A 25,986-nucleotide genomic window follows, 5' to 3' on the forward strand; every position below is an offset into this window, starting at 1 on the left:
TCAGGATCGCACACTTGACCAAGTGCACGCGCAACAGTCTGATGGTTCATTTGAATTCAGCGATCCTCCGTCAGCAGCTTCAGGGAAGGGTCTGCGCGCGAGTGTGCACTCGTAGAATATCAAGCCAAAGAAAGAAAAAGGAGAGCTAGAGAGAGAGAGAGAGAGAGAGAGAGAGAGAGAGAGAGAGAGAGAGAGAGAGAGGCGGGATCGGGTTTGCGCCTTGTTGGAATCCAGGGTGAAGCAAGCACAATAATCTGAAACAGATCGATCAGCACTTCGCGCTCCTCCTGTTAGATTTGATGGATCAGTGGATGTGATGCCAATATATATCATCGAGCGAAAATTTCCCGACACATCTGGTAAGTCGCTCACTTAGCACGAGCGCTTCTTTTAACGAGGTGCCATCTGTGTGAGTCTCCGTCTGTGTGTGTGCGTGTGTGTGTGTGTGTGTGTGTGTGTGTGTGTGTGTGTGTGTGTGAGTGCGTGTGCGTGCATTATCTGTGCGTGTGCGCGCGTGCCGGCTGGGTGACACGGGGCAACATACACCAGTTGATCATGCCACCCTTGGAATTCCCGACGTGCAACAGGAGATGAGGATCTGGCACGTGTTTGAACCGCGTCTTGACCAGCGCGTGCTGCAGCTGCATATGTTTGATCACTGTTTGAACATCTATTGCAGATCAGAAAACCTCTCAATCTACTGTCATGTAATCACAGATGGGTATCCACGCTGATACTTTGTGGTTTTGCTTCACTGTGTAGCAGCTGTAAGTGTTAATCCCCCCCTTTCCATTCATACTGCTATTAATATCATGAGGAAAGCAATTTAAGAGCGAGACTTCATTTCAGTTAGAGCACACCTTTGGGCACCAAGTCACCTCCTCCAAAAAATGGATTTTAAAGTGATTTTATTCTGCAGTGTACATCAAGGGAGGTCCAGTGCAGAACATTATATCCCATAAGGTGTTATTTTAAGTTTAAGTAGGCCACATTCCTGCACTATTCAAACTCAATTAAGTACATGACATGTTCATGGCTCTCAGAGATATCGGTTGTAAAAAAGTGACTTTGCACAAGCAGTCTAGTGTGTGTGTGTGTGTGTGTGTGTGTGTGTGTGCAGATGAATGGGTGTCTCAGTGAATGATGGGTTTAATTTTGAAGGAGTTTGTGAGCTCTCATGAGACACGGGGACTGTTTATGTTTCAGATATATCCTGACTGACAGCAAAAAAAAAGAAGGAAAAAAAAGTAAGGGAGACTTTTTGAAACATACCTCACAAAGCACACCGAAGACCAATAATCAGAGCACATTAAGACAAGTATAACCTGCCGGTGTGACGGCGTCCTGCAACAGGAGCAGTCACACCAGCGGACATGACAGCTGCCTTTACACATAACTCACACTCGCATTAGGACTTCTTCCCTCACAGAGCAAACACCCTCAGAGGAACCAGTGCCACATTTATACGACAGGAAAAGGTTTCCGTAATCCACCCTGAAGCGATGGGGAGAGGGAACTGGAATTAACCGACTTTAAATGTGCACAATTCTCCTAAAGAAATCCGAAAGCATTAACGTAAGGATGGTAAGTGCATGTACAGTGGGGGTTCATTCAGATTCATATCTAACATGCCCTCAGCTCACTTACATATGATTTAGAACCTTTCAGTGTCCAGTGTCCATCTCTGTTTTTATGTCTCTCTCTCTCCACCCCCCACACCCTTATTCGGGTACATTCCTTTACTCCATGTTTATGTCCCTTTTCCTTTGAAATACATTTCACAGACATTTTAATTCCTTAGCATGGTGCTTGCCAGGATTAGCGCATATGGGAATAACACACTCTCCAATCTGTATTTGCACAAAGGTTTTCATTGGGAAGTTTCTGCTTGCTTGGCAAAGTTTCTGCTCTTCCTGCAGCCAACCAGAGGCCAGTTGACAGGAAGTTTAGACTGACACATCATCGTGTGTCACTCCACTGTCCCGTCTCCTGTTTTTGGTCCTTCTTTTTCTGCCCTTATCTGAAGTTGCTTTTATGGCTGTTGTAAAATCACATCGTTCCCAAACACACCTTGCAAAAAGAAGAAGGAATCTGGCACCTGCAGGGTCACAACTTGTCTAATAGTAAATGGTATGGCGCGGAGTGACATCATGCGTGCTGTAGCCCATCGTGCTGGAAAGAAGCCTTTTGGGATCTGAACATTAGAGGCCTGAATACTGACCGTAGTTTACTTTACACGGGGGAATTGTTTAGTCACGAAGAACAAAGGTGTGGGATTTGATATTCAGCAGGTCTGTGGTTATTACAGCAGGTGTTGTTGTGTGTGTGTGTGTGTGTGTGTGTGTGTGTGTGTGTGTGTGTGTGTGTGTGTGTGTGTTTGTGTGTGTGTGTCTAGCTGCTAATTCAAAGGAAGCTATAGACTTTGTCTTTCGGTTGGGCGGCGCTCTCATCTCAGCCAGAGACCCACCCATCTGCACAGATGCCTCATGACACCAGCTTGTAAAAGTGTGTGTGAGAGCATGGCTGTGTGTGTGGTGTGTGTCTGTGTGTGTCTGTGTGTGTGTGTGTGTGTGCCATAATTGCACGAGTGTGTGTGTGCCTTCGGTGAGGGATTAAGGATTAATTGCCTTCAAAGATAGACTTAACAGCTTGTTCCATGAACTTTGTAAAGTTCTCACTTGGCCCCAGAGAGGAAAACAACAGAGGAGCAGAGGAAAGGTCTCTCTTGTTTTCCATTCTTCAGAAGTGTGTGTTTCTTGTTTTTGTCTGGAGTGTACTGCCACTAGAGGGTAAGACCTTCCATTGTTCTTGCCTTTTGCTACAATATTGAATAAAAAAAATCACCCCTTTATTTATTTTTTTTAGCTTGTTCTGCTTTCTCATCACGGCCAGGTGTCTGGTGTCTCGCTTTCACTCTTTGTCTTTTCTGTTTTCAGCTTGTGTCTAAAAAGTCTGAAGATTTAACTCAACGTTTGCCTTATCAATAATGCCAAAACGATTTATCAGTTGAATATAGTATTTTGAAGTACTACTCTGACATTTGAGAAGTGTTTGGCATCATTTCTTGTTAGATTTTGAAATGATGCTGACACGATGGAAATGTGTTTATGACTAATAATTTAGTTCATGTAGGAATTACACTTGTTTGTACTTTTTACCAAACATCTGTGTTTGTCTTTAAGACATCTCTTTTTTTTCTGTTTATTTTCATTTCCAATGAGTTTATCCATTATTATATTCCAAGGAATCCATTGATTGACTTGTAAAATGTGAGAAAAAGTGTAAAACATAAATAGATTCAGAGCCTAATACTAAAAAAACACCAAGTACTGAGTTTACTATTATACACACCAGAGAAGCACGATCACATTTACACCTGTTTGGCATGATTGCTTGGTGAAGGACAACATTTTGGATCATTGATATTGATAATCAGACTTGTTGCTGATCGGTGGACTCTTCCTCTCAGGTGAGTTGATACAGCTGGCGGCCGACGGAGGCGACCTGAGAATGACAGAGAACAACCCCCCCAAGTCGGCTAAGAAGCCCCGCTGGACCTCCCTCGAGGTCGGCCTCATCACCATCGTCTCCTTGCTCTTCATCGTCATCGTTGCCCTCATCATCCTCTTCGCCACACAGAAGAACGGTGAGTTCTGAGACGAGAGCGAGGAAGATTTGAAGACGCGAGTGGTTCCTGTGTAGATGAACAGGCGATTGCTGACAACAATTCAGTAAACCTGATGTCCTGCAATCAACAACTTTTATGACGGGAGCCATTCGGCTAGCAGGAAGTTCTTTCATTTTTCTTGTCACCATATTGATAAGTGTCTATCAGAACTTTTGAAGTTCAATCCAGCTGAGTTCGTGGTTAATGGCGAGCGTGAAGGGGCGTGCTGGAGAGCAGCGTTTTGTTTAGGTGATTTGAAGACACTTGAGCTGTGTGCTTTTAAAACTTATTGTGCAAAAGTTCTCCTGCTGAGCCAGAAAGAAGAGCGCAGTGTGCAAAGGGCCAAACAACCCGTGTTTCCCTCAAAACATTGAGCTCAGTCACAACTTATACTAATGAACTAACGTGTCAGTATTTATTATCTTGCTCTAAATGTCAATTCAAATGGATCATTTGAAATAGACACGGTGAAATCAAACTCCCCACCAATCTGTCCTCACTTTGGGAAACCAATCGCTGCTTCATTCAGGCCAATCTCACACTATGAGAATGGGTTTTGAAGTGTTAATATCCTGACATTGCTTACTTTGTCCACTCGTATATAACATGTATTACACTACTACTGACACAACGTCTTTGTAACTGATGATGTATAAATCATTAACAAGTCCACCGTGATGGAAAAGCTATATACTAGTATGACATTAACATGGATAGTAAACTGCTTATTAATAGATCCACGTATTCAGCATTGACAAAAAGAACAACTTGGAAGTTATCAAATATCCAATTAAATTAAATCTCATGATCCATCAAACATTGGTTGACATATTTGTGTGTTGCACTATTATTATATTTCGCAATCTTGTGGTTAATAAATGTGGGAGCTGCCATGCCAGGAAAATGTTTAATGACTATGTTTGTACCTGTGAGCACATCACATGCACTCACACGTATCACATGAAGCAATGTTTTTACGGTCAAATGACAGCTCAGTCACACAATGTGTGTGTGTGTGTGTGTGTGTGTGTGTGTGTGTGTGTGTGTGTGTGTCAGACTGAATTTGATCAACAGTTTAGCACCTAAATTATCCCTGACAGAATGAAAGCAACACTTCTAAGTAGTTTGGGCTTAGATGTGTGAGATAGATGAGACGGCAATAAAATAAAGTAAACAGCTAAAATAAGAAAGATGGTATGAGAGCATGAGTGTCTAACGTGAGCGACTGCAAAAATCACAATGATGAATGATTTTCTTTTGTGCCTTTTCCTACAGATGAAATCTGCACATCCGCTGACTGCACGCAGTCCGGTAAGCATTGTGTCTGCTTTTGTTTGTTTCTGAGGGCTTTCCTTTCTCTCAGAGGGGGACGCATTGTGAACACTTAGACTGCTGCAGACACACTTGGAGAAATAAGCCACTTCAACTGTGAATATTTGTGCCACTAAGTCAAAACAGTGATCAAACAGGAACAGTCCTGATAGGCAGAAACATGTTGCAGAGGGTTATTGTTCTCAGATCAACAACTGCACAGGAGAAGTCGTTAAACCAGTAATGTGTATAATAAGCACGTGTGTATGGCTTTTATGTGTGCAGCATGCGTCCACAACTGACATTTTTTAACACATTTTTCAACGCAGTAATGCTGTTGAAATCTTCTATCACACAAACCCTTAGCATTCCAGAAGAGACCAGTGTTAATCCTTTATGCAACAACCTCTTGAATATGACATTTTTCATTGGACAACAGTTTTTTTCAAATCAAAGACAAGTAATTCTTCCTCTAGTTTCCAGCAACAGACAATGAATCATTTGCGATGGATTTTTGGGAAACCAATGTCCCAATTTCGTCACATCAGACAGACAGACTGTCACGAGAGATCAGTCAGCTGCCTCATGTCATTTAATTGCAGCTCAGAAAGGTTCACACATTTGCAGGACTGGTGCCAAACTGACCCACTAGTGCCATGATACAGTTTTACTGTTTTTCACAGGTCTATTCATGATATTTTAATAAAGTTATTGACATTTTTTAAAATGTGTTTTGGGTAAATGTTTCTCGCTCCAAGAAGAGCAAGCATCCAACCTCAAAGCTCAGAAACAGGTGGAAACACTTGGCCTGACTGTGTCTGAAGGTAATAAAATCAACACCTCTGAAGCTCACAAATTAACACAGTGTATGTAGTTTAAAAGCAAAAGTGTAAAACCAACGCAATGTGTGCCTACTGAAGGAAAGCTTTGTGAGCTTGACGGCTGCTGCTCGGTGGATTTTGGGACCCAGAGTCAGCTTGTGTTAGCTTCCTTTGCTAAACGAAGCTAACTGGCTAATACTGAACTCACCAACATAAAACCAATAAGCATATTTCCCAACTGTTAAATGATCTCTGACATGCTGCATATAAACAGCCTCAGTATATATAAACTAGCGTATTGCAGTGTTTTTAGGTAAGCATCACCTCCCGTTCTTAAGGCTTGTTTCCTCTCCTCCGTCCTTGCAGCTTCTCGCCTCATTGAAAACATGGACGCCAGCGTGGACCCTTGTGACAACTTCTACCAGTATGCCTGTGGGGGCTGGCTGAAGAAGAACATCATCCCTGAGACCAGCTCGAGATACAGCACATTTGACATCCTAAGAGATGAGCTGGAGGTCATTCTCAAAGGTCAAACACCTACTCACACACCACACACACACAGCTCAAGATCCACAGACAGAAAGGCCATAATACAGACAGGCAGGGGAGCTAATTGATACTGTATTGAGTCCATGATCAACAGTTGTAAGTCATCTTGTACTGTAAGAGGAACGGAAAACAGATTGATTGCGTTCTTGGAGAACACAAGCTGAAATGGACCGCGGCCCTGTAGATACCACGGATGGATGCCACGGCTTCAGTAACACCGTGTGAGTGGAGAGTTTGTCAACAGAGCTGGAATTATCAGCATGTGTTGCTTTCAGGCTGTTTTCTAAAGACGTCAACTCGACCGTGTGAACAGATCGTAGTTTGAAGTTTGTATACGTGTGTGTCTCATGTGTTTTCCCAGCTTTTAGCGAGCAATAGATTCTTGTTAGTGTCCTTTTGGCACGCTTGATATAGAGCGGGTCGAGTTACACTGCATACAGTATGCGCGAGCGCTGGTGGACTTGTGTGTGGCGCCAGGGTCCATACTTCACTTGGATTTGTTTGTGAGAAGGCCAGTCGGGTCCTGAGCAATAAGGTGCTAAATCTCCAAGGCGCGCAAACTTTCCACGGAGGACTGAAACTCTTCTTCTCACATAAATTTACAATTTATATGCCTGTGCCTTCCAGTATAAAAATGACAGTGCAGATATACTGCAGGAAAAGCAGAGTGATTTAGGGGGCAGAGGGAGATGGATCCTTGGAATGAAGGGAAAACCTGGGTTTAAAGTGCAGCCTGTCTTGTGGACTCAGATCATTTTTACCAGCCACAAGCACTTTATCTTTCCAATCGAGATGAAAAAACACACCATTGTGTCTTGGGACAACATTTTTTCCTTTTGCCATCTGGCCTGTGATTACAATTCATTTTTCAGCTATTTCACAGCTATTTACAGATCAATATATAACGTTCATGAGGGTTCACACATTCCATGTAATGGTCAATATGCGTTATACCTTTTCTTCGAAAGTGGCAAAAATGCATCGTCATCCCCTCTGCGTAGCATATCTATAAAAGTGGACTAATGAAACCCTGGCTCTTCACAATGATTTGCTTGATCACGAGCTTCTACGTGATTTAGACATCGCTTATTAGATTTCTCACAAAAAAGCATGCAGGCAACTCTGGGAGTGTCAGAAAAATTATGCACGTTAATGTTTTGGTGCATTGTACACTGCCAAAATGGGCTCAATTTAGGCATTTTGTTACCATGTGTGCATTCATAGCATGTCTCTGTTTAAGTGTGTGGCGTCATTTCACACTTTGTTGTATTTGTGTTGTCATTTATCAGAGATCTTTATAGTTGTGGCTTGTCTGAAAGCATTCGTAGGGATATTAAATCCATTTCTGCAGCTCATGATGAATTATTAGACAAAGTGCAATGGTTGATGTTTTTAAATCATTGACTTAAGTGAAATTCTGCCGTTTCGCAGAAAGTAATGGAGCAGCTAAAGAACTGGTCTTAATCATTCAACAGCTTAAATCTCCCCACCAACCGCTGTTGTTGTGCTCGTTCCTCCAGGGCGTCTGGCTTACCAGAGCTGGAATGCCTCCGACTGTACTGTATACACACATGTTCAGGTTGACTTTGTGTGTTCGGGTCTGTGCGTGTTTCAGAGACCAATAAAAAAAAAGCCATGCTGCGTATCTAAGATATATATATTTCAAACCAATGTGTGCACTCTGGTTCCTCGGACATGTTCAGTAGCAACGAGACATACTAGCTGTCTGAATCTTTTTTTTTTTTACTGAATGACTCGTGCTTGGGCAGTGCGAGGCCTTCGCATAAAGCTGTGACCTCTCCTGTGGAGTTGACATCAAACATGCGACCTGTGATCTCGAGACTGGCTGCTGCCACCTGCTTGGATACCACCGCCCGCTGACAGACGGATCCTTTTCGCTGTCAACAGCTGCAGGGGCCTGGAAACACCTGGACTCTGCAGCGCTCTGGGCTGCAAGACAGCAATAAAAAAGACTGCGTGCATGTGTATGTGTGTGAAGAGCTGTGTAGATTTGTGGTTGGTTGTAAATGCCTCGGATTGTTCTCTGCTGCTGTAAAAGGCCATAAATGATTCATAATGAGGACACTGATTGTGACCATAGCCTTGTGTGTGTGTGTGTGTGTGTGTGTGTGTGTGTGTGTGTGTGTGTGTGTGTGCGTGCGCGTACACATGATCTGCACGAGGCCGTGTGAGTTTGTTTTTCCGCCTCCCCCTACTCAGGTGTGGCATAATGTGCAATAATTTACCAAATGGGCTGAGAGCATTTTAATTACTAGCTAGTTTGTCACAGGAAAGGGAAGAGAAGGAGAATAGACAAAACAGATGGAAAGAATATATTTATAAGACTTTAATCAATATTGAGGGGAAATAACGGACAAAAAAAAAGAGTGCTGAAAAAAATCTAAAGGGGAGAAACACACGCGAGCAGGGGTCTTTGAGGCGAGGTGAAAGAGCTGTGTACACTTTCTAAGATGATAGTATATTGGGGAACGCTTTGAGGATAGGTCACCAAATTTGAAACAGCATGTGGAAGTCATCTCCAAGCTAAGCTCTTACTCCAGGTCTAAATCTCACTGAACAGAGACATTTCTCGCCAGAGGCAGGCAACACAAGAACCGGCTTATGCTTCGTATAGAACTTGGCATCAGCGTCGTAGCGTGTCGGTGAGGTGGCTGTGACGATAGAATAGTGCTCAGACGTACCAGTCAGAGACTGAATGTCTGTGTTTTTCCTGCGATAACAATCGCTGAAACAGAACCTGCGGTGAACGATACCGACTGCAACGAGACTTTTTCACGATAAATGGTTTGTTCACATGACCTTCCAGTCAGAAGTCAGAACCATTGCACAACAGCAGTTATACAGTATTTATCATGAACACATCAAATACACATAGCAGACCAGATCTTTGTGGCCAAGTAAAATATTATGATCATTAATGCAGAAATTCTTGGCCAACAAAAATAAATTGATAAAATATCCAATATCCTGAATTGAACATGTACAGGAAAGAGTTTAGGCCAATGTTTCATATATATATATATATATATATATATATATATATATATATATATATATATATATATATATATATATATATATATATATATATATATATATATAGGAGTTTCTATTGGGCTGCTGTACTGGATTGAATGACAAGTTCCTTTGTTTCCTTTCACTGCAGTCTTTATTTGGTCTTTTATGTGTTTTATACAAAGAACAGTAAGCAGCTCTATTGTTGTAGATTGAGACTAATCCCTCTCATGAAGTGTCAAATTATTTCCGGCTCAACTTCATTTCAGGTTTCTGGATGTAATTTACCAAAATATATGTGTCATAATAATAAATTGAAAGCAGAACTTCAGTGTGGAAAACACTGCAAGTGTGTGAGGCAGTCAAGGAGAAAATGGCAACGCAGAAAGATGAAACTCCAAATTCGGATTCTGCGTCACGCTGAGCGGTTTGGCTCAAATTGACGTGATGTCTCAAACAAACATCAAGTGGCACAAAATCTATTCTCAAATAAATCCAAACACGCACACACATAGGGCGAGAGAGAGAGGGAGAGAGAGAGGGAGAGAGAGAGAGAGAGAGGGCGGTTAAGCCTCTGCTGTGGTTAAACATTAGCACTAGGCAGTCAGTAATCCAATCATACACACATGATCTGTGCCCTTTTGCAGGAAGCGCCCTGTGAAGGGTCCCTATCGCAGAACTTCATTAAGATTATATGAGCACATAAATACTGCACACATGGTAATGAGAAAATGGAATGATTAGACAAATGAAAGGATAGACAGTGAAAGGCAGTCATGCAATGAGTAAAACACGTAGACTTAAGTGACAAAAATGACTTAAATCACTGAGCAAATGAAAATAATTGAAAAAGATTATGATTAAATATGGAATTACATGTACAATACCTTGGGACTGCTCAATTGAATGGAACTGGATATTTCATAAATTATGCAATAACGAGAGGTCTTTTGAAGACGCGGTGATCTAATTTGACATTAAATGACATCGAAGATTAAAGAAAGAGATATACCTTTAAATATGTTTTCTCTTTATTGTGATTGGGCATGTCGGAAATGGAAAATTACAGAGAAAGAAAGAAAAATCAAATTTTCCCCACTTATTTTTTGATCCCGACTCCCTGTGACATGAGTGATGGACTCGGGGGGGAATTTGATGTCCGTTGGCTGTGTAATTTAAGATCCATCCTCTTTCCTGTATTGATCCTGGCATTGCATTGATATTGGATGGTGCACATCTGTTGATCCTGATGCAGCACTCATGAGAGTTAACTTCATCAGTGACCGCTACTGAGACCATGAGTTGTGTGATGGTTTATCCAAACCAAAAGGTTGTCCTATTGTCATGATACCCCTTCAAAGGGTTTCCTTTACTGGAGTTCCTATAAATTGTTAATGATATTTAAAGTTCATGTTCTTCTGAAATACTCTTAACTTCACAGCTGGACAATACCCAACAAATCTGCCGACAAGCACTTCTAAATCTCTCTCCTTGTATTGTGTTTAATCTGAGTATGATCTGATCACCCTGTTACGGGAGGTTATGTGTTTTTCTTGGCGAGGGCCAGTAACCTCCTGAAGGCTCTATTAGTTGCCTGGCAAGAAATAGTCCAGCTCATACATCTACATGAAACGACAAATAGTTTTTTGCCCTTTGGTTTTTCTATTAAACTTAAGGTACATGACGTTTATCACATGTTCTTAGACTTAAAAAGAGTATTACATCATCCATTATTGATCATGCAGTCCTAAAGAACAAATAGACACATCATGAAGTGTTCCCTAAATGTATATATATATATATATATATATATATATATATATATATATATATATATATATATATATATATATATATATATATATATTCTTTGATTTTGTTGTTTTAGTTTCTTTAATTAGTGCTGCTCCAATGAGCCATATCATAACCAGGTGTTATGGAATTTAAAACCCTTCCAAATATATCAGTAGGTATGATAACTATTCCATGTAAAAATGTTTGAAAACAACTACAATACACGTTCTTTTGCACTTACTTTATTCCAAATGTTTCTAACAAGGTTCAAACTTTTTCTTCGAGGTAAAACTGCAATGACATTGCAACCTTCAGTGGCGAGCCACTCTCTTGTGAACCATCTATTGTGTTTGTCCTGTTTACTCGTGATGGAGCATAATTATTCAAAGAGTGTGCTGCACGTTCTGACGCCAAAGCGGTCCACATTTAGCTCCAGTAGCTGTTTGGGTCGTCGACTCATATAATGGTAGGTTAAATTCCTTAAGTTAAGTAGTTCATCAACGTTACTTGCTGCTGTTTCGTTAGATTGAAATTACATAACGTAAATAATCGTAACGTGAATACATTTTGAAGATTCTTCATGTCCTTGAACATGATTCTTGAATCACACCAGCGAGATGTTCACAGTGGTTGTTTTACAATGAGGACAACAATTGCCACGGTGCCATTGTACTTCACGATGTCATCAAAGTGTTTAGACTGGCTGAAACTACACACTCTGCATTTAAACAACTGTGTGCTGCAAATCGTATCTGTGGGAACCAACTTGCCGAGGCGCCTCAGTCAAGATTTCAGCTCCTAATCCCCGATTATATGAAATATTGTGTGTTGTGTTTGGCACCGATTGACTAATCATCAGATAGTTGTTGAGCTAAAGCTTCGGGAACTCACTGAGTGGGAGGTTTTCACTCCAGGGCGCAGACTGTCAAACACTATCACAACTAAACATTTCCAGTCCCCATGGTGTTTTTTAGCAAATACCAAAATTGACCATGTGGGTTGACTCTTAATGAACGCTCAATCCTCTTAATGAACATTCGCTCTCATGTTCGATGCTGCTGGAAAGTGTCTGCTCATCCTGAAGGAATGGTTACCTTTTAAAGCTACAATATGCGACTTTGTGCATTTGGTTAGAGCAGGAAAAGTGCGTTGCTGGTCCCCACTCTCCTCCCCCTCAGTTAAATAAGTTTACACACTTATCACTCATTTTGATGAGCTGTCTACCTAGAAACTCTCGCCTGGGGCTGAGCTGCTGGCGTTCCTGTCCACAACAGGTGTCGAAGAGGCAATGAACGGAGACGATAAAACAAGCAGCGGTGTTCACTGCCACACATTCAGCTTTGCTGCTCCCTGATTTTGTTGTAGCTTCTTGTTTTTTCCATGACATCTCTGCTCTGAGGTCGCTGGCCTTGCCCTGAGTACACGTTGAGAATTCCCTTTATAGCGACCAGGTATTCAATATGCATTACATTGTGCAATTTGTGGTCTCTACGACAATGTTGACCTCCACAACAAATGAGCCAAAACAACCTTAACCAGTCAAACGCAAAGATCCATTGCAATGCAAGTAATAGATATGGGTTTGATCATTTAGTCAATCAATTAAAGCAAAGATTGGCCATGCACAGTATAAGGGTACACTTTCTGTGCACAGGTGTACTTGCTATTGCTATGCGTTCCCGGTTCCTGCTCTATAGATTAACTAATGCTGCATTTCAGGGCATTCGGTGTGAGATGACGTTTGATCTTTTCAAAGCTGGCAGGGGAACTGTTGCACTATTGGCAGAAAAGTGGAAACTGAGTGTCTATGTCTGTTTAGTAAGGGGAAGTCGGCATTAAAGTTGCAATGTGTAAGATGTTGCCAGAATTTATATCGTAAGTTTTGTCTATTGGGTTAAATCCAAAGTGGTGGAAATGAGAAAATGACGCGTGCCCTCGCCTCATCCTCCCCACAGTCAGGAGACTACTTAGCAGGGATTACTGCATGTGGCAGCTTCTGGAGATAGACACAGACCTTCAGTTAGTAGTTAGCTTGAATTCAGCCAGAGTAAATCCCAGCTCCAGCAGTCTGATCCCAGGGTTTTGCCCCAACTTCCCGCCAGGTCAGCAACATTTCTGTTGCTGCTGATTCACAGGTTAGGCTCTCCATTAGTGCGCTGTTATTCCCGTTCGCTGGGAGGTTTGCCGGCTGAAGCTCTTGACGCATCTTATGCTCCCCACAGAGCGATGCTCACAGAATGAAACAAAACACAAGTCATTCACTTATCTCGGCCACCGCGGAGTTAAGGCCAGAAACAAACGATAAAACTAAGGTTTGCAGATCACATGGAGCAGTAGTACTGAAATGCTGACCCTTGTTTCTTTGGAGCAGATGACTGCGTTGACCCATTTGAAGCGATGTCATTAAACACAAGCTTCAGAAAAGATGTAATCTGAAAAAAGTCAAAGGGTAGAACTCCCTAATTAGTTTTTTGTTCTTTAAATTCAGTCATAACATTCTGACGTTGTTGTTTCCCCCCGTGGATTAATCCCACATGCTGTGTTTCATCACCGGTCCCTATGGATTGTCACAGTTTGAAGTCATCACTTTATTTAAGCTGGGGCTGTCTGACATCGGGGTAGGCAACGCGCCTTAATTAAAATGATGCAATACATCTGGACGACAGCTGGACGCTATTTTAAATCAACAGTGATGTACCTGAGGTTATTACACCTCTGTCTCGTTTCTCATGTACGCTCATTCTTCCTTCGTCATTGTGTCTGTGTCTTCATTTCTCTCCTTCATGCTCGCTCTGTTTCTCTGCTCTGTTTGTAGGTGTCCTTGAAAAAACCGTGGAGGGTGAAGCCGCTGCTCTCACCAAGGCCAAGACACTTTATAAATCCTGCACCAACGACAGTGAGTCAAAAGGCATTAGAAGTTAACACAGATTATTGATGTGTGTATCTACTATTGTCCGACAGATATCAGACGTTCTGTATGTCATTTTCTACCAATTATTAGTTTTAAAATATGTATTGTATTCAAGTTGTCCAGCTTTATATGATCCAAACAAATTCTTTCTTCAAAAACATTTCTTTGAACTGACATCAATAAACCATCAAATGCCCTTCAATTAGTCTAGATTAATAAAGTGTTATAATAGCTACAATGTACGGACGCAGATTCTTTTCTTTTTGCTGAATTGTGATCGGCATAAAATAAATGTATCCATTGCTCTAAACACGTTTTGCTTGTTTGTCTCTACGTGTCTCGTCAGGTTTAATTGAGCTCAGAGGAGGAGCTCCTTTGCTCGACATGCTGCCGGATGTGTTCGAGTGGCCCATCGCTGTGGACAACTGGGAGACCAGCTATGGTAGAGTAGAGAGTGCAGTACAGAGCAGATGTTATGGACAGGCAATCCTGTTCTGTCTCACTTTTCCTTCCTCGTCCTTCACTCAGGTAAAACATGGAGGTTGGAAAACGTCATCGCCAAGCTGAACGAGAAATATGGAACTCAACTCTTGGTGAACTTTTTTGTCGGCACCGACGACAGGGACTCCAACTCACACATCATTCATGTAGGTGTGAAACTGTAGCACAGAACTCTGGACTGTATAGAGCCACATCCATACTCTCATGCATCATATCCATCCTTCTGGAAACCTTTATAGAGATACTTATGTGTATTTTCTTGTCTTTGTCTTTGCCAGTTTGACCAGCAGACGAGCCTCGGCCTCTTGTCCAGAGATTACTACGCGTGCACCGGACCCTATGCAGAGGTAAGGTTTAGCTGTACACACATGCACACTCTTGTCACATCCATCTATCCATCCATTTTCATCCACTTCTCCGTGGTCACGTCGTGGTGGCCCAGCGGGCTGACCCAGACTTCCCTCTCACCCGCAACATACAACATATAATTAAGGATTTCAACTGATGCACAGCGATAACGAACAGCTAAGTGTGTTCATTTGGGCCGATGCCACTTAGTTGGGGTTCTATGTTCCCGGGAGTTTGTTGCAGTCAACCGGATGCCCGAAGAATGGCGAGGGCATCAGTTGAAACATCAGTACCTGATGTTTATTTCTTCGTGCATTCACGAGCAAGTGTGTAAGGATAAATACAAATGTGCCCTGAGGCAGTAAGTGATGATTGAAGTCAAAGAGGCAAAACAGAACAGATTTGTGTCTCAATCCAGACCAGATGTGTGCGGTGGGAGCAGACATCCCCTGCTCTGGTTTTACTTTAGAGCTTCCACGGATCCCCGCTCATTGGTTCAAATGTAAACGAGTGAGCTGCGTTCCTTCCTGTCCTTCCTGTTCAATTTAAGATACGATTATCATGAATGACCGTGTGTTCAACAGGCATGTCGGGCCTATGAGCAGTTCATGATTGACCTGGCAAAGCTGATGCGCTCGGACCGGAGATTGGACATCAACGAAACACGCATCAGAGAAGAGGTGGCGCGAGTAATGGACCTGGAGAGGGACATCGCCAATGTAAGCACGCATTCATTCTTTTTCCCAGCAGAAGTCTGAGTAGTTACTGTGATCGGACAACCTCTTCAAGTCTCCAAAGAAACTATTGTTTTGTTCCTGAGGGACACAGTTTTCCAGCAGTATTGCACAACTAAACTTCTATCTTAGCTTCACACAACAGGAGGATTTTCAGAGCTAATTACTTCTGATATAATTACCTTCCTCTCCTCCATTTGTAGCCCAAAGCTCTCGCCTCGCTCGTGCTCCAGTCTGGAGCAGCGTCTGTGTAAAACAAGCTCGATCCCCGCACAACGACTTTTCCCAGACACCGACAGGTTTCCACGCTCCACGTTTTGTCATTCTCTGCCGGTTTTGCGCTCCGCTCACCGCCACGCTTTACTTCCTCTCTGCTCGGCTGCTGGCTTTTACAAGACACTCGCTCGCACCTTTCAAGCCCTGACATTTACAGACCTGAAGCCTTCTGAGACTCCAAATATGTTTGTTTCTGTTTGACCTGCGCTGCGGTTGTACACGTGTCAGGAAACAGGAGAGTTATGTTGTGACAACATTCTTGTTATTTTACCTCTCTGTCTTACGTCTTACTCTCTCCAAGGCTACTGATACTCCAGAGGACCGGAACAACCCAGTGTTGCTTTACAACAAGATGGAGCTGGGTGATTTGAACGCCAACTTCACCCTCGAGATTGAATCCCAGGTAAAAAATAGGCTCCTTTTCTGTCAAAACGTTCTCTTTGTTTTATCCCGTTTCTAACGCTGTTCTTCCTCTTTGTCTGTGCTTTTGGACTTGAAGGTATTTGATTGGAGTTACTTTACAGCAAAGATAATGGGTACGGTCAACATCAGCGTTCCTGACACAGAGAAGGTCATCAACTACTCCCCCAACTACTACAGACGACTCAACCTCATCTTGGCCAGATACAACAAGAGGTGTTTGTGTTTGTGTTCGTTGTATTCGCCTCTCGTTGTGTTTGCGTATGCGAGCCTGATTGTGGGGGCGGGAGTGCACATTACTGATATGTCGTGGCCTTGTGTGAGTGAGAGAGTTTCTTTAAACATCCCTCGTCTCTCCGCAGGGATCTGCAGAACTACATGGTGTGGCGTTTCGCTATGAACATGGTGGTGGGCCTGAGCAGGAATTACAGGGACACCAGGAAAGCCTTCCGCAAGGTACGCTGCCACTTAGTCTTTCTGTAGATTGTCTCCATCAACAGATTCTGCATACGAGGCAAAGTGACGCGCTTCTGCACTCGTGAGCGTTCTGGTTTTTGTTTGTCGTTGACCAATCCCGTTCGGGCGGGCTCGGTGCAGCACATTGGCCAATACGCTACCCTGCAACCCGCTGGCTATTGTTTTACAATGATTTATATTTGCATTGGCTAAAAAAATAGCTTTTGAACTGGATTTTGATACATTCCAGTTGTATTATTTATTTTTCTGGGATTGTCATGAGGTTTGCAGTCATTTCAACTTAAACCACAGTAGCAGGCATTGTCAAATGTTGAGCTGCTGGAAAGCTAAGGGAGCATCAAAGTCAATGCAAATAATTCGAGCAATGCTGCTGGAATAAACCTGTTGGTGCCCTAATGATGAAAAGCAAACATGTAAGATTGTTTCTGAAATATCCTTTACTGCATGTCCTCACAGTTCTTACAGTATCAGCTAATACACGGTATCAGTTGGGCAGACGGCCACTGCATTCATATTCATCCTCCAGATTTATAACTGATATTGTCTCTTTCATCCTGTATCTTATAGTCCTAAAGCGGTGACGCAACAAGAAGTCTTTTTCACCAACATGCTGAGCGGTTTACACTGCATCTCTAACTCAGCTCAACTTTCTCTGCAGGCTTTGTCCGGTACCACGTCAGAGGCAGCAGTGTGGCGACAGTGTGCGCTTTACGTCAACAACAACATGGACAATGCTGTGGGACGCCTGTATGTGCAGGAGGCCTTCTCTGAGAAGAGCAAAGAACTGGTCAGTATGGAGTGCATTGTGCTCTCAATGATTGTATTAGATGTACAGCAGAACAAAAACACTGAGGCAGGAAACACTCAGGGTTTAAACCCACTGGGGACGAGCAGGCGGTTACACACAGGAGGATTAAAGGCAAGAAGTGAAGTGAAGCTAGGACGCGACAGGCGGGGAAATTCAAAATAAGTCAGAAAACCAACTACGACCGTGACACAAATACAAGATACACAATAATGAAACTATCATGCGAATCTAAAATGATAAAAAACAATAAAAATTGCTATTAATCACATTTTTACTCTCACATTTTGTATGATCAACCTGTGTACACGCCAACAATCATGATACATGAAGCTTTAGTAGCAATTTAAACCCTGTATTTTACCTATGTACTTCTATTAATAAGTACTTTATATTACAGCATTTCACAAGCAGATATAGACACACGTGCATACAACCACAAGCATCTATGCATGCATACAGCAAACACTTATATGCACACACACACACACACACACACACACACACACACACAGTGTTGTCCCTGGTGGTTCGAGGTGAACCGCAGCGTGTTGTCCGAGTGGTCATGGAGTGTGTAAGCAAGGGGTCTGCTGATGTGATGAGACATTGGAATGCCTCGGTCAGCTCGGTGCAGTCTCAGAGAACAACTTAAAAGGATCTGGAAGGTCACCCTTCACTGTCACTGCAGTGTTTCACTTCTTTCTCTCTCCTACGAGGCTTTCAGTCTTGGATCAGGACATTTTTTTGTGAATTATTGAAATTTAGTTTGTGGCTGTACACTCTCCTGAGACCATGGTGCACTTCATGGTTCGCACAGCGTTGGGCCATCATGCTGGCGTCCGTCAAATACTGCAATTCATTAAAGAAACGTTCAACTCAACAAGTTTCCTCTGAAAATGGTTCTTTTGATGTTGATTTTGGGGCAGCTCACTGTGTAAATGTGCATATGCAAATCGAAATAATCATGATTGTATGTTATGTGAAGACAAGAATGCTGAAAGGAAATATGCGTTCTGTTACACATAATTAAGCTCCTCTTCTACATAAAGTTTGGGATTATTTCAGTAACACAACATTCAACCCCAAACTACAGGATGCATCTACACTGCATTCAGTTGTGTAAATGCAGAATGGAACTTCTTATGATTATCAATAGTGCATCTGCAATTTTGCCAAGACAAAAGGCCTTTAAGCAGTCGAAATGTCCCCAAACGTTGTTATTAGTATTGCATCTGTCCTAATAATCACATCACACACATGAGCATCTTCACATCCTACACAGAGGGAGTCTCACTCAGTGTGTCTCCTGTACATTGATATGTGACTATGTGATGATGAGGAGCGCTTCAGGGAAGTTTATTTTTTGACTGCCGTGCACAATATGTTGCAAGACTGTGTGTGGAGTGTGTGTGTGTGTGTGTGTGTGTGTGTGTGTGTGTGTGTGTGTGTTATATAAAATTATGTGTTGACGTCAGGTGTGGTGTACACAGTAAAATCCACAGTTAAATATGCAGTGTCAAAGTCCAGTGACTCTCTCGGAGTTATTTCAACAACAGCTTGAGGAAGATGCCGCCTTGTGTTGGTGTTAATTTACGGAGAATCAGGTGGTGTTAGAAATACTCTGACAAGCCCCTCCCCCTTCGTCACCTCATCTCTGGGAGTGAAAAAGCTGTGGGGGCGGGGTTGTTTCGGTGACTTAACGCAATGCACTCCTGACTAAGTTATCTACACCTACGGTTATTTTGCAATCTTTCCTTTTTACTTACATCCTGTGAGATCCTGTCCGATGGAGTTTGACAGGACGACCCAGCATGCAGTTCAGCGGTGTAACTTTATGAATGTGAAACCCTGAATTAACTTCTTATCCCTATTATGTATTCAGACTTTCATGTGTCATGAGACAAAACTGTGAGTGTTAGTTTTTAACACTGTGAAGGAGTTAAAATATTAACACTATCCAAAGTGGAAATTTAACTCTGAACCTGAGTGGATTATACAAACACTGGGATAGTGTTGACTTTAACACTATGGGAGTTAATTTCACACTTCCGATTTTGCTGCGTACACTATACTGACAGTTGGTGTTTTTTCATGATATACATTTGATTGTCAAATCTCAGTGACGTATTTATGATTGATTCTCCTTTTGTGTGTGTGTGTGTGTGTGTGTGTGTGTGTGTGTGTGTGTGTGTGTGTGTGTGTGTGTGTGTGTGTGTGTGTGTGTGTGTGTGTGGGGTGGGGGCAACAGATGGAGGAGATGATTCAAGATATTCGTTCAGTGTTCCTTAGTAACCTTCATGACCTGACCTGGATGGATGCAGAGACCAAGACAGCAGCTGAGGAGAAGGTATTGCTAATAATAAAGTGTCTGTTGTACTTTATTCTCTATGTGATGACTAAGGTATTCGTCTATCAAACTGTCTCCTCTACTTTCCTGTAGGCCCGAGCCATTCGGGAACGGATTGGCTATTCTGCCAACATCACGGATGACGAATATCTTAACAACGAGTACAAAGACGTGAGTGTCTGAAAAGACGCGATTGTGAACGTTTTTCTTCTTTCATGCAATCAGTGTAACAGAATCCAGTGTGGGTTCATCGCAGCAGCGTATCAGTTCTGTAAAAAAAAGAAACATCACGGTAAATTCTTGGCTTTTATGAGCTTTGCTGGAGAATAAATGACCGCGTGTTGATAGCTCTCATCCAGGCTAATCCTTCCTGTTCCTCTGGCTGTGTGTTGGTGCTAGCTGGGCTACAGTGCAGAGGAGTACTTTGAAAACATCCTCCAGAACCTGGAATATGTGCAGAAGAAACGCCTGCGGAAACTCAGAGTCAAAGTCAACAAAGAGGAGTAAGATTTAATTGATGTCATACTGGGGAGAAGATGAAATCGTTGCTCTGTAAACAGACGTGAACATACACCTTGTGTAGACATTTAAAGAGGCAATGTTAAGTGTTAAAGTCCTTAGAAATCAATGACTTATTTGCGTGCAGTGCTTGTAGTCGACACAGCGCCTGCTCCCACACAAACTCCTACTCACACATACTGTTCAGCCTTCCACTAAGCACAGCAGCAATGCTAATATTAGCTCGCCGTTATTGATCCCGGGTTAATTCTAATATAAAATCTGAATCATGCTGAACTATAGTGCTCCTGGCTGTATCTTTCTTTAATGACATGTTCCCTGTCTCCTGCAGGTGGGTAACTGGAGCTGCTGTTGTCAACGCCTTCTACTCGTCCAGCAAAAACCAAATAGGTATTTTCACATGCGCACATGCGAGAGATGCGAGAGATTATTAAACGTTCTACACGTGTCAGTTTTGTGAAGACAAACCTATTTCTTTTATTCCCTGGTGGCAGTTTTCCCAGCAGGTATCCTCCAGCCGCCTTTCTTCAGTAAAGGTCAGGCTAAATCTCTCAACTACGGCGGCATCGGCATGGTGATCGGTCACGAGATCACGCATGGCTTTGATGATAATGGTATGATTTTCCACACTGTTGCTCCCTGTTTTTGCCCCAGAGGCAGATTTGACAGATTATAATACTTGTGGATAGAAATATTTCCTGCTTCGACTCTTGTGCCTCTACTCTCAGATCATTTTCCACGGCTTTCATTTCCACTGGGTTAAGTTATTATGTTTAATGTTTTATAATGATATCCACAACTGCAAATAACCCTAAGATGTAATGGGAACGGTGGTTGGGATTAGAAAAGTGTCACTTCTTGTTGATGAAAATCCAACCGTTTATGCATTTGGCTTCTTTTTCATAAGGTCGTAACTATGATAAGGACGGTGACCTCAAGGACTGGTGGACACCAGCCTCCACTAATAGGTTCCTGGACCTATCGAAGTGCATCGTCAATCAGTATGGCAACTTTTCCTGGGACCTGGCCAATGGACTACATGTATGTCTTCATAGACAATCTCTCTCACCTCCTTCTCCCCACAAGTTTTCATAAAGTATAAATTTACTCAGAAAGTATCCCAAAACCTTGCTCACTGTCTCCTTGACTTGCTTTCCCGTTCGCTTTGCCAGCCTATCGAATTCTATGTTTCCCTCAGTTTTGCAGGCTCATCTCTTCTCTGCTTCAGGTGCATTTAATATTCTGTGTTGACACATCAACCTCGCTCTCTTTGTTTCTCCTCCTCTGTCATGTTGCTTTGAACAATGTTTATTTCATCCCCTGGGACAATGATTTCTTGTATCCCAGAAAAAAAAAAGGGGATATCTGTGATTTGCTGACATAACTGTAGAAACATGACCACCTCCCTCCCTTTTTCACTGCCTATCCCTGTGTGTTTTCCCTCCTTATGTCTCTACTCTAGTTAAACGGTAACAACACCCTCGGGGAGAACATTGCTGACAATGGAGGGATACGGCAGGCGTATCAGGTAATGAGCCTGAACACAAAGCAGGGAACTCGGTTTATAAACCCTCGTTTAAAGATGACAGAGGATTGATTCAGTATGTTTTTGTCATTAATAAATGCCAGTTGCCAGTTCACTGACAGAATCGTTAGCTATTGTAAACACACCAATGAAGGACGTGATGTTGCTGCTGATTTCATCAGTTTTTACAGAAGCTGTGTAACAAAGAAAGAGCATTCACAGATTGATATGCAAGACCTGCAATAATAAGTATTTAGGTAGGATTTTATGTGGTATTTCTATTCCATGGATATGTCTATTAAAATTGTCCTTTGAGGCTAAATGGAGACAGTTTCAAACTGACAACATGCCAGTGTGCTTTTCTTAGTTTCACGCTGACTTTCTATTGCACAAAGTGACATGATTTGCATTGATGTGATGATGGAAATGATGGCACCATATGTTAGATTAGTTGCTGCAGCAACTTTTCAATTAATTGCAATAAACCGATTGCAATTGAGTTGACCAGGATCTTTCAGTTGCATTCGCCAAGCATGTGAATGCACCCTGTGAACTGTCTAAGAAGTGTACAGGAAGTACCCAAAAAACAAAAAGACACTTTGACAAAGACAATAACAATCAAAACTCCCGTTCAACCTGCAGGCCTATAATAACTATGTGGCGCAGCACGGAGAGGAGCCGTCACTGCCCGGCATCGACCTCTCCCACAATCAACTCTTCTTCCTAAACTTTGCTCAGGTACTACATATATTTACATCTATGTATTACGTGACTGATTGACTTGCTTGACTAGGATACGGATGAAAGTTTGGAAACAGTGCAGTATAACGTAAATGCTGTTGGTCCAATGAGGTACGATCCTAATCTTTGTCATTTCAGGTGTGGTGCGGAACACATCGACCCGAGCAAGCTGTTAATTCTATTAAAGTAGACGTACACAGTCCAGGGAAATTCAGGTAAAGTAATACAAACGTGTGTTTCTGTGACATCAATGTGCCATGTGAGGCAACGGGGCAGGAAGCAAATTACAGTAGCAGCTGAAAACCTTGAGAAAACGACATGCCTTTGTACATTTCAGTGTCAAGTAACCTTCAAATGCAACAACTCAAATCTCAAACAACAATCTTTTCTCTTCCGTGTGCGGCGCAGAGTGCTCGGCTCCCTTCAGAATTTCCCAGAATTTGCCAAAGCGTTCAACTGCAACAAGGGCAGCTACATGGTCCCTGACGACGTTTGCCGTGTGTGGTGATCCACCGAGCTCTGGGACGGGGACAGTTCTGACATGGGTCACTCCTGTCCCACTGTGCCTCACCCCTCTGACTGATGGAGCCCTCGTAGGGGCTGCAGGGAAGTTGCATCTCCCCTTAGCTCTTTACTGGATGGACCAGGGCTGGTGGACTGACACTGCAGTATGCACTTCCTCCGAGGAAAGCAGTGGACCGCATCCTCACGGACAGACGGAGCACCGTCTCTCCGACTCTGATACTGTAGTTCAATCAATCGGTTTGATTATTTTTGCTACTCGCTGGATTCAATCACTAATGTATGTTGTTGTTTTTTTTCCTCTCCATTTTCCTCCTGTTTCGCTCATCATGTGTGAGTCGGCCAATGCGAGTGTGAGTGTGTTTCAGTCAAAATACTGTACTTGTCAAGAGAGGGGAGGACAGAAAAATGTGCTCAAATTCACTGGCGTATGAATACACCAGCCGCCCACTCACACTCATACACATCTAACGGGGTCGAACCACTGCGCTGTATGTGGGACTGAGCTGGATGCCTCTCATCAAACCTCAGCTGGTTTCAGCGTTTATCTACGTGCTGATACGCTCGACAATGCATACTCTACTCTTTGTTAATATGTATAACCCAATTAGAGAAATTATGACAGATAATCTGAATTTGCTGAATAGACCAACTCTAACCATGTATTAAACAATACTCTTTTATATTGAATGATTATGACTGTACTGCAGTGTAAAGGCAGCTGCTCTTCATTAGCAACTAACCACATTTAAGTGTGTACCTTTAAGGTGACCGGTGGTCATGAATCATTGAGCTGACAATCGACACCAAACCCTTTTTATACGTTCACTGAGCCTCCTGTGTGGATGTATGTCTCTGTGTTTCGAGTCATATCAAGTCGTTATGATCACTGCCTACTGTTTGTTAAGCACATTGGTATGCCTTACGTGATCTGCCGTGTCGGAGAGTTCGCGAACAAAGGATCCGAAAGTCTGTCATCAAAGCAATAGTTTGACTTTTTCTCAAATATTTCTTTTTTTTTTTTGCTTTTCTTACCAAGAGTTAGATGAGAACTTGGCGACTCATGTCTTTTGCTACTGCCAGCAGACGGACGGCTATCTGCTCTGTCCAGAGGTGAAACAAACGCCAGCCGGCATCTCTAAATTTCACTAATAACCCTGTTTCTTCTCGTTTGTTTAAATGATTTGTAGTTTACAGAGTGCTGCGTGCAGGACTGCTGCCTGGCAACCTGACGACGGGGACAAATCTGGGGACTTTGAGACTTCACTTTGCCCTTTCTTCTGTGGATCAAACATGCCAAAATAACATGATGTGGTAGGCAGATGTGGTCCCACAGACAGAGCCAGGCTAGCAGTTTGCCGTCATTATGCTAAGCTAACCCTCTCCTCGCTCTGAGTACTATCAATATTCTTAACTTACTCTTGAATCCGAAAAAAGTGAATGTGTGTAATTTTCAAAATGTTGAAGAAACGTGTAGCGATGTTTCAGTTTTATCTTCAATCACACGAAGAGCTTTGTGTGACACATCTTTTTTTTTAAAAGTATTTTTAATCATTTAAGATATCGAAGTGAAAGTCAATTTCAATAATATGATTACGCTTTCAAGGGATTTATATATTTTAAACTGCGGGCTGAGTCTTTGCTGGAACCTGAGGGTTTTATTAATAGTGCATGCATTTTTTCCAAATGCAGAAGCTTGTATCAAGTTAGTGAATCACAGTTTAGCATTCGTGGTTTTGTATGGCTTTATTTCCAAAGTGTAACTGAGGCTGTGTCTTCGCCTTTTCTATTGCGATCAGTGAACGATGCGCCATGATCATGTCGACCACTTCTTCAGACAGTACAATCACAACATCCACGTCCAGCCGCGCATTGTTTCCTGCTCTTTTGTTCCTCTCATCACACGTGCTAGCTTTCTGTCCACAGCGGCGGCGCTCACTCCCTCAGGCTTTCTTTCTTTCTGCCTCTCTCTCTGTCACACTGTAGGAAGACAGATATACCTCAGTTGCCTGTTTTTAGATACTTTATAATAATGACTGATAATCATCTTGAGAAGCATTTTGTTTTCTTTCAAAATAAATATTTAAATAACACGCCGAGGCTGCAAGTGAATCTTTGTCTGTTTGTGTGCACACGTGGTGTTGTTTTAGCATCGTACTCAGTTTGCATGTTTTGCATGTAATCCCTAAATCCTGATCCAAAAACACGTTAACAAAACATCTCAGCGTTTTGCATCGCATAACAGCGTGAGTGCACATCATGTCTTGGTTCTGCTGACCTGACTTGTTTTTTGTCTGGATTTCAGAGACTTTATACAAAGCAAGAATATAGAAATGTTGTGCATGAAAGCAAAGGTTCTGCAGCGTTCCCTTTCCGTTCTCTACCTGCAGTGCTGCCTGTGATATTCATGGAAAGGTTCTTCCTTCTTGTTTCACTGACTGTGTTACCAGACTTAAGGGGAGTGTTATGAATATGGGGCTTTAGTTTCATTTTGTAATTTCCACAGAGGAAAAAAAAAAACAAGAAGTTCATTTTATTGCAGCATTAGCATACGTTTCCTCACTAATTGGACCTGTAAGCATTGGAGGACGAAGGGCTATTGTGTTAAATTAGTGAAAGACACGATGCAAACAAATGAATGTGCATTATTTTTATGGCTGCTCCCAAGCTGCCTTCTGGTAA

General features: G+C 42.4%; 1 protein-coding gene across 1 annotated transcript; it reads left to right on the forward strand.

Moving 5' to 3' along the window:
- LOC137791095 (neprilysin-like) lies at positions 1–25,436 on the forward strand. The gene is made up of 23 exons (XM_068585802.1): positions 1–359; positions 3,470–3,646; positions 4,943–4,978; positions 6,166–6,327; positions 13,994–14,074; positions 14,436–14,531; positions 14,618–14,736; positions 14,869–14,937; positions 15,523–15,657; positions 16,250–16,351; positions 16,448–16,584; positions 16,731–16,824; positions 17,504–17,632; positions 19,899–19,997; positions 20,091–20,168; positions 20,397–20,500; positions 20,848–20,906; positions 21,011–21,130; positions 21,424–21,557; positions 21,979–22,044; positions 22,684–22,779; positions 22,921–22,997; positions 23,191–25,436. The coding sequence occupies exons 1-23, from the start codon at positions 317–319 to the stop codon at positions 23,288–23,290; spliced, it is 2,313 nt and encodes a 770-aa protein (XP_068441903.1). The 5' UTR covers positions 1–316; the 3' UTR covers positions 23,291–25,436.
- Positions 25,437–25,986: the final 550 nt, after the last annotated feature.

Source organism: Clinocottus analis, unplaced genomic scaffold (genome assembly GCF_023055335.1).
Source record: "Clinocottus analis isolate CAN_PGR_092001 unplaced genomic scaffold, fCliAna1.0.p SCAF_2, whole genome shotgun sequence".
In the NCBI taxonomy this organism is placed as follows: domain Eukaryota; kingdom Metazoa; phylum Chordata; class Actinopteri; order Perciformes; family Cottidae; genus Clinocottus; species Clinocottus analis.

Bases quoted from the DNA above. Each gene is read 5' to 3' on its own strand.
- LOC137791095 (XM_068585802.1), top strand. From the start codon at position 317: ATGCCAATATATATCATCGAGCGAAAATTTCCCGACACATCTG. The intron at 3,647-4,942 runs GTGAGTTCTGAG...CTTTTCCTACAG, and splicing joins CTTCGCCACACAGAAGAACG to ATGAAATCTGCACATCCGCT. The intron at 4,979-6,165 runs GTAAGCATTGTG...CCGTCCTTGCAG, and splicing joins CGCTGACTGCACGCAGTCCG to CTTCTCGCCTCATTGAAAAC.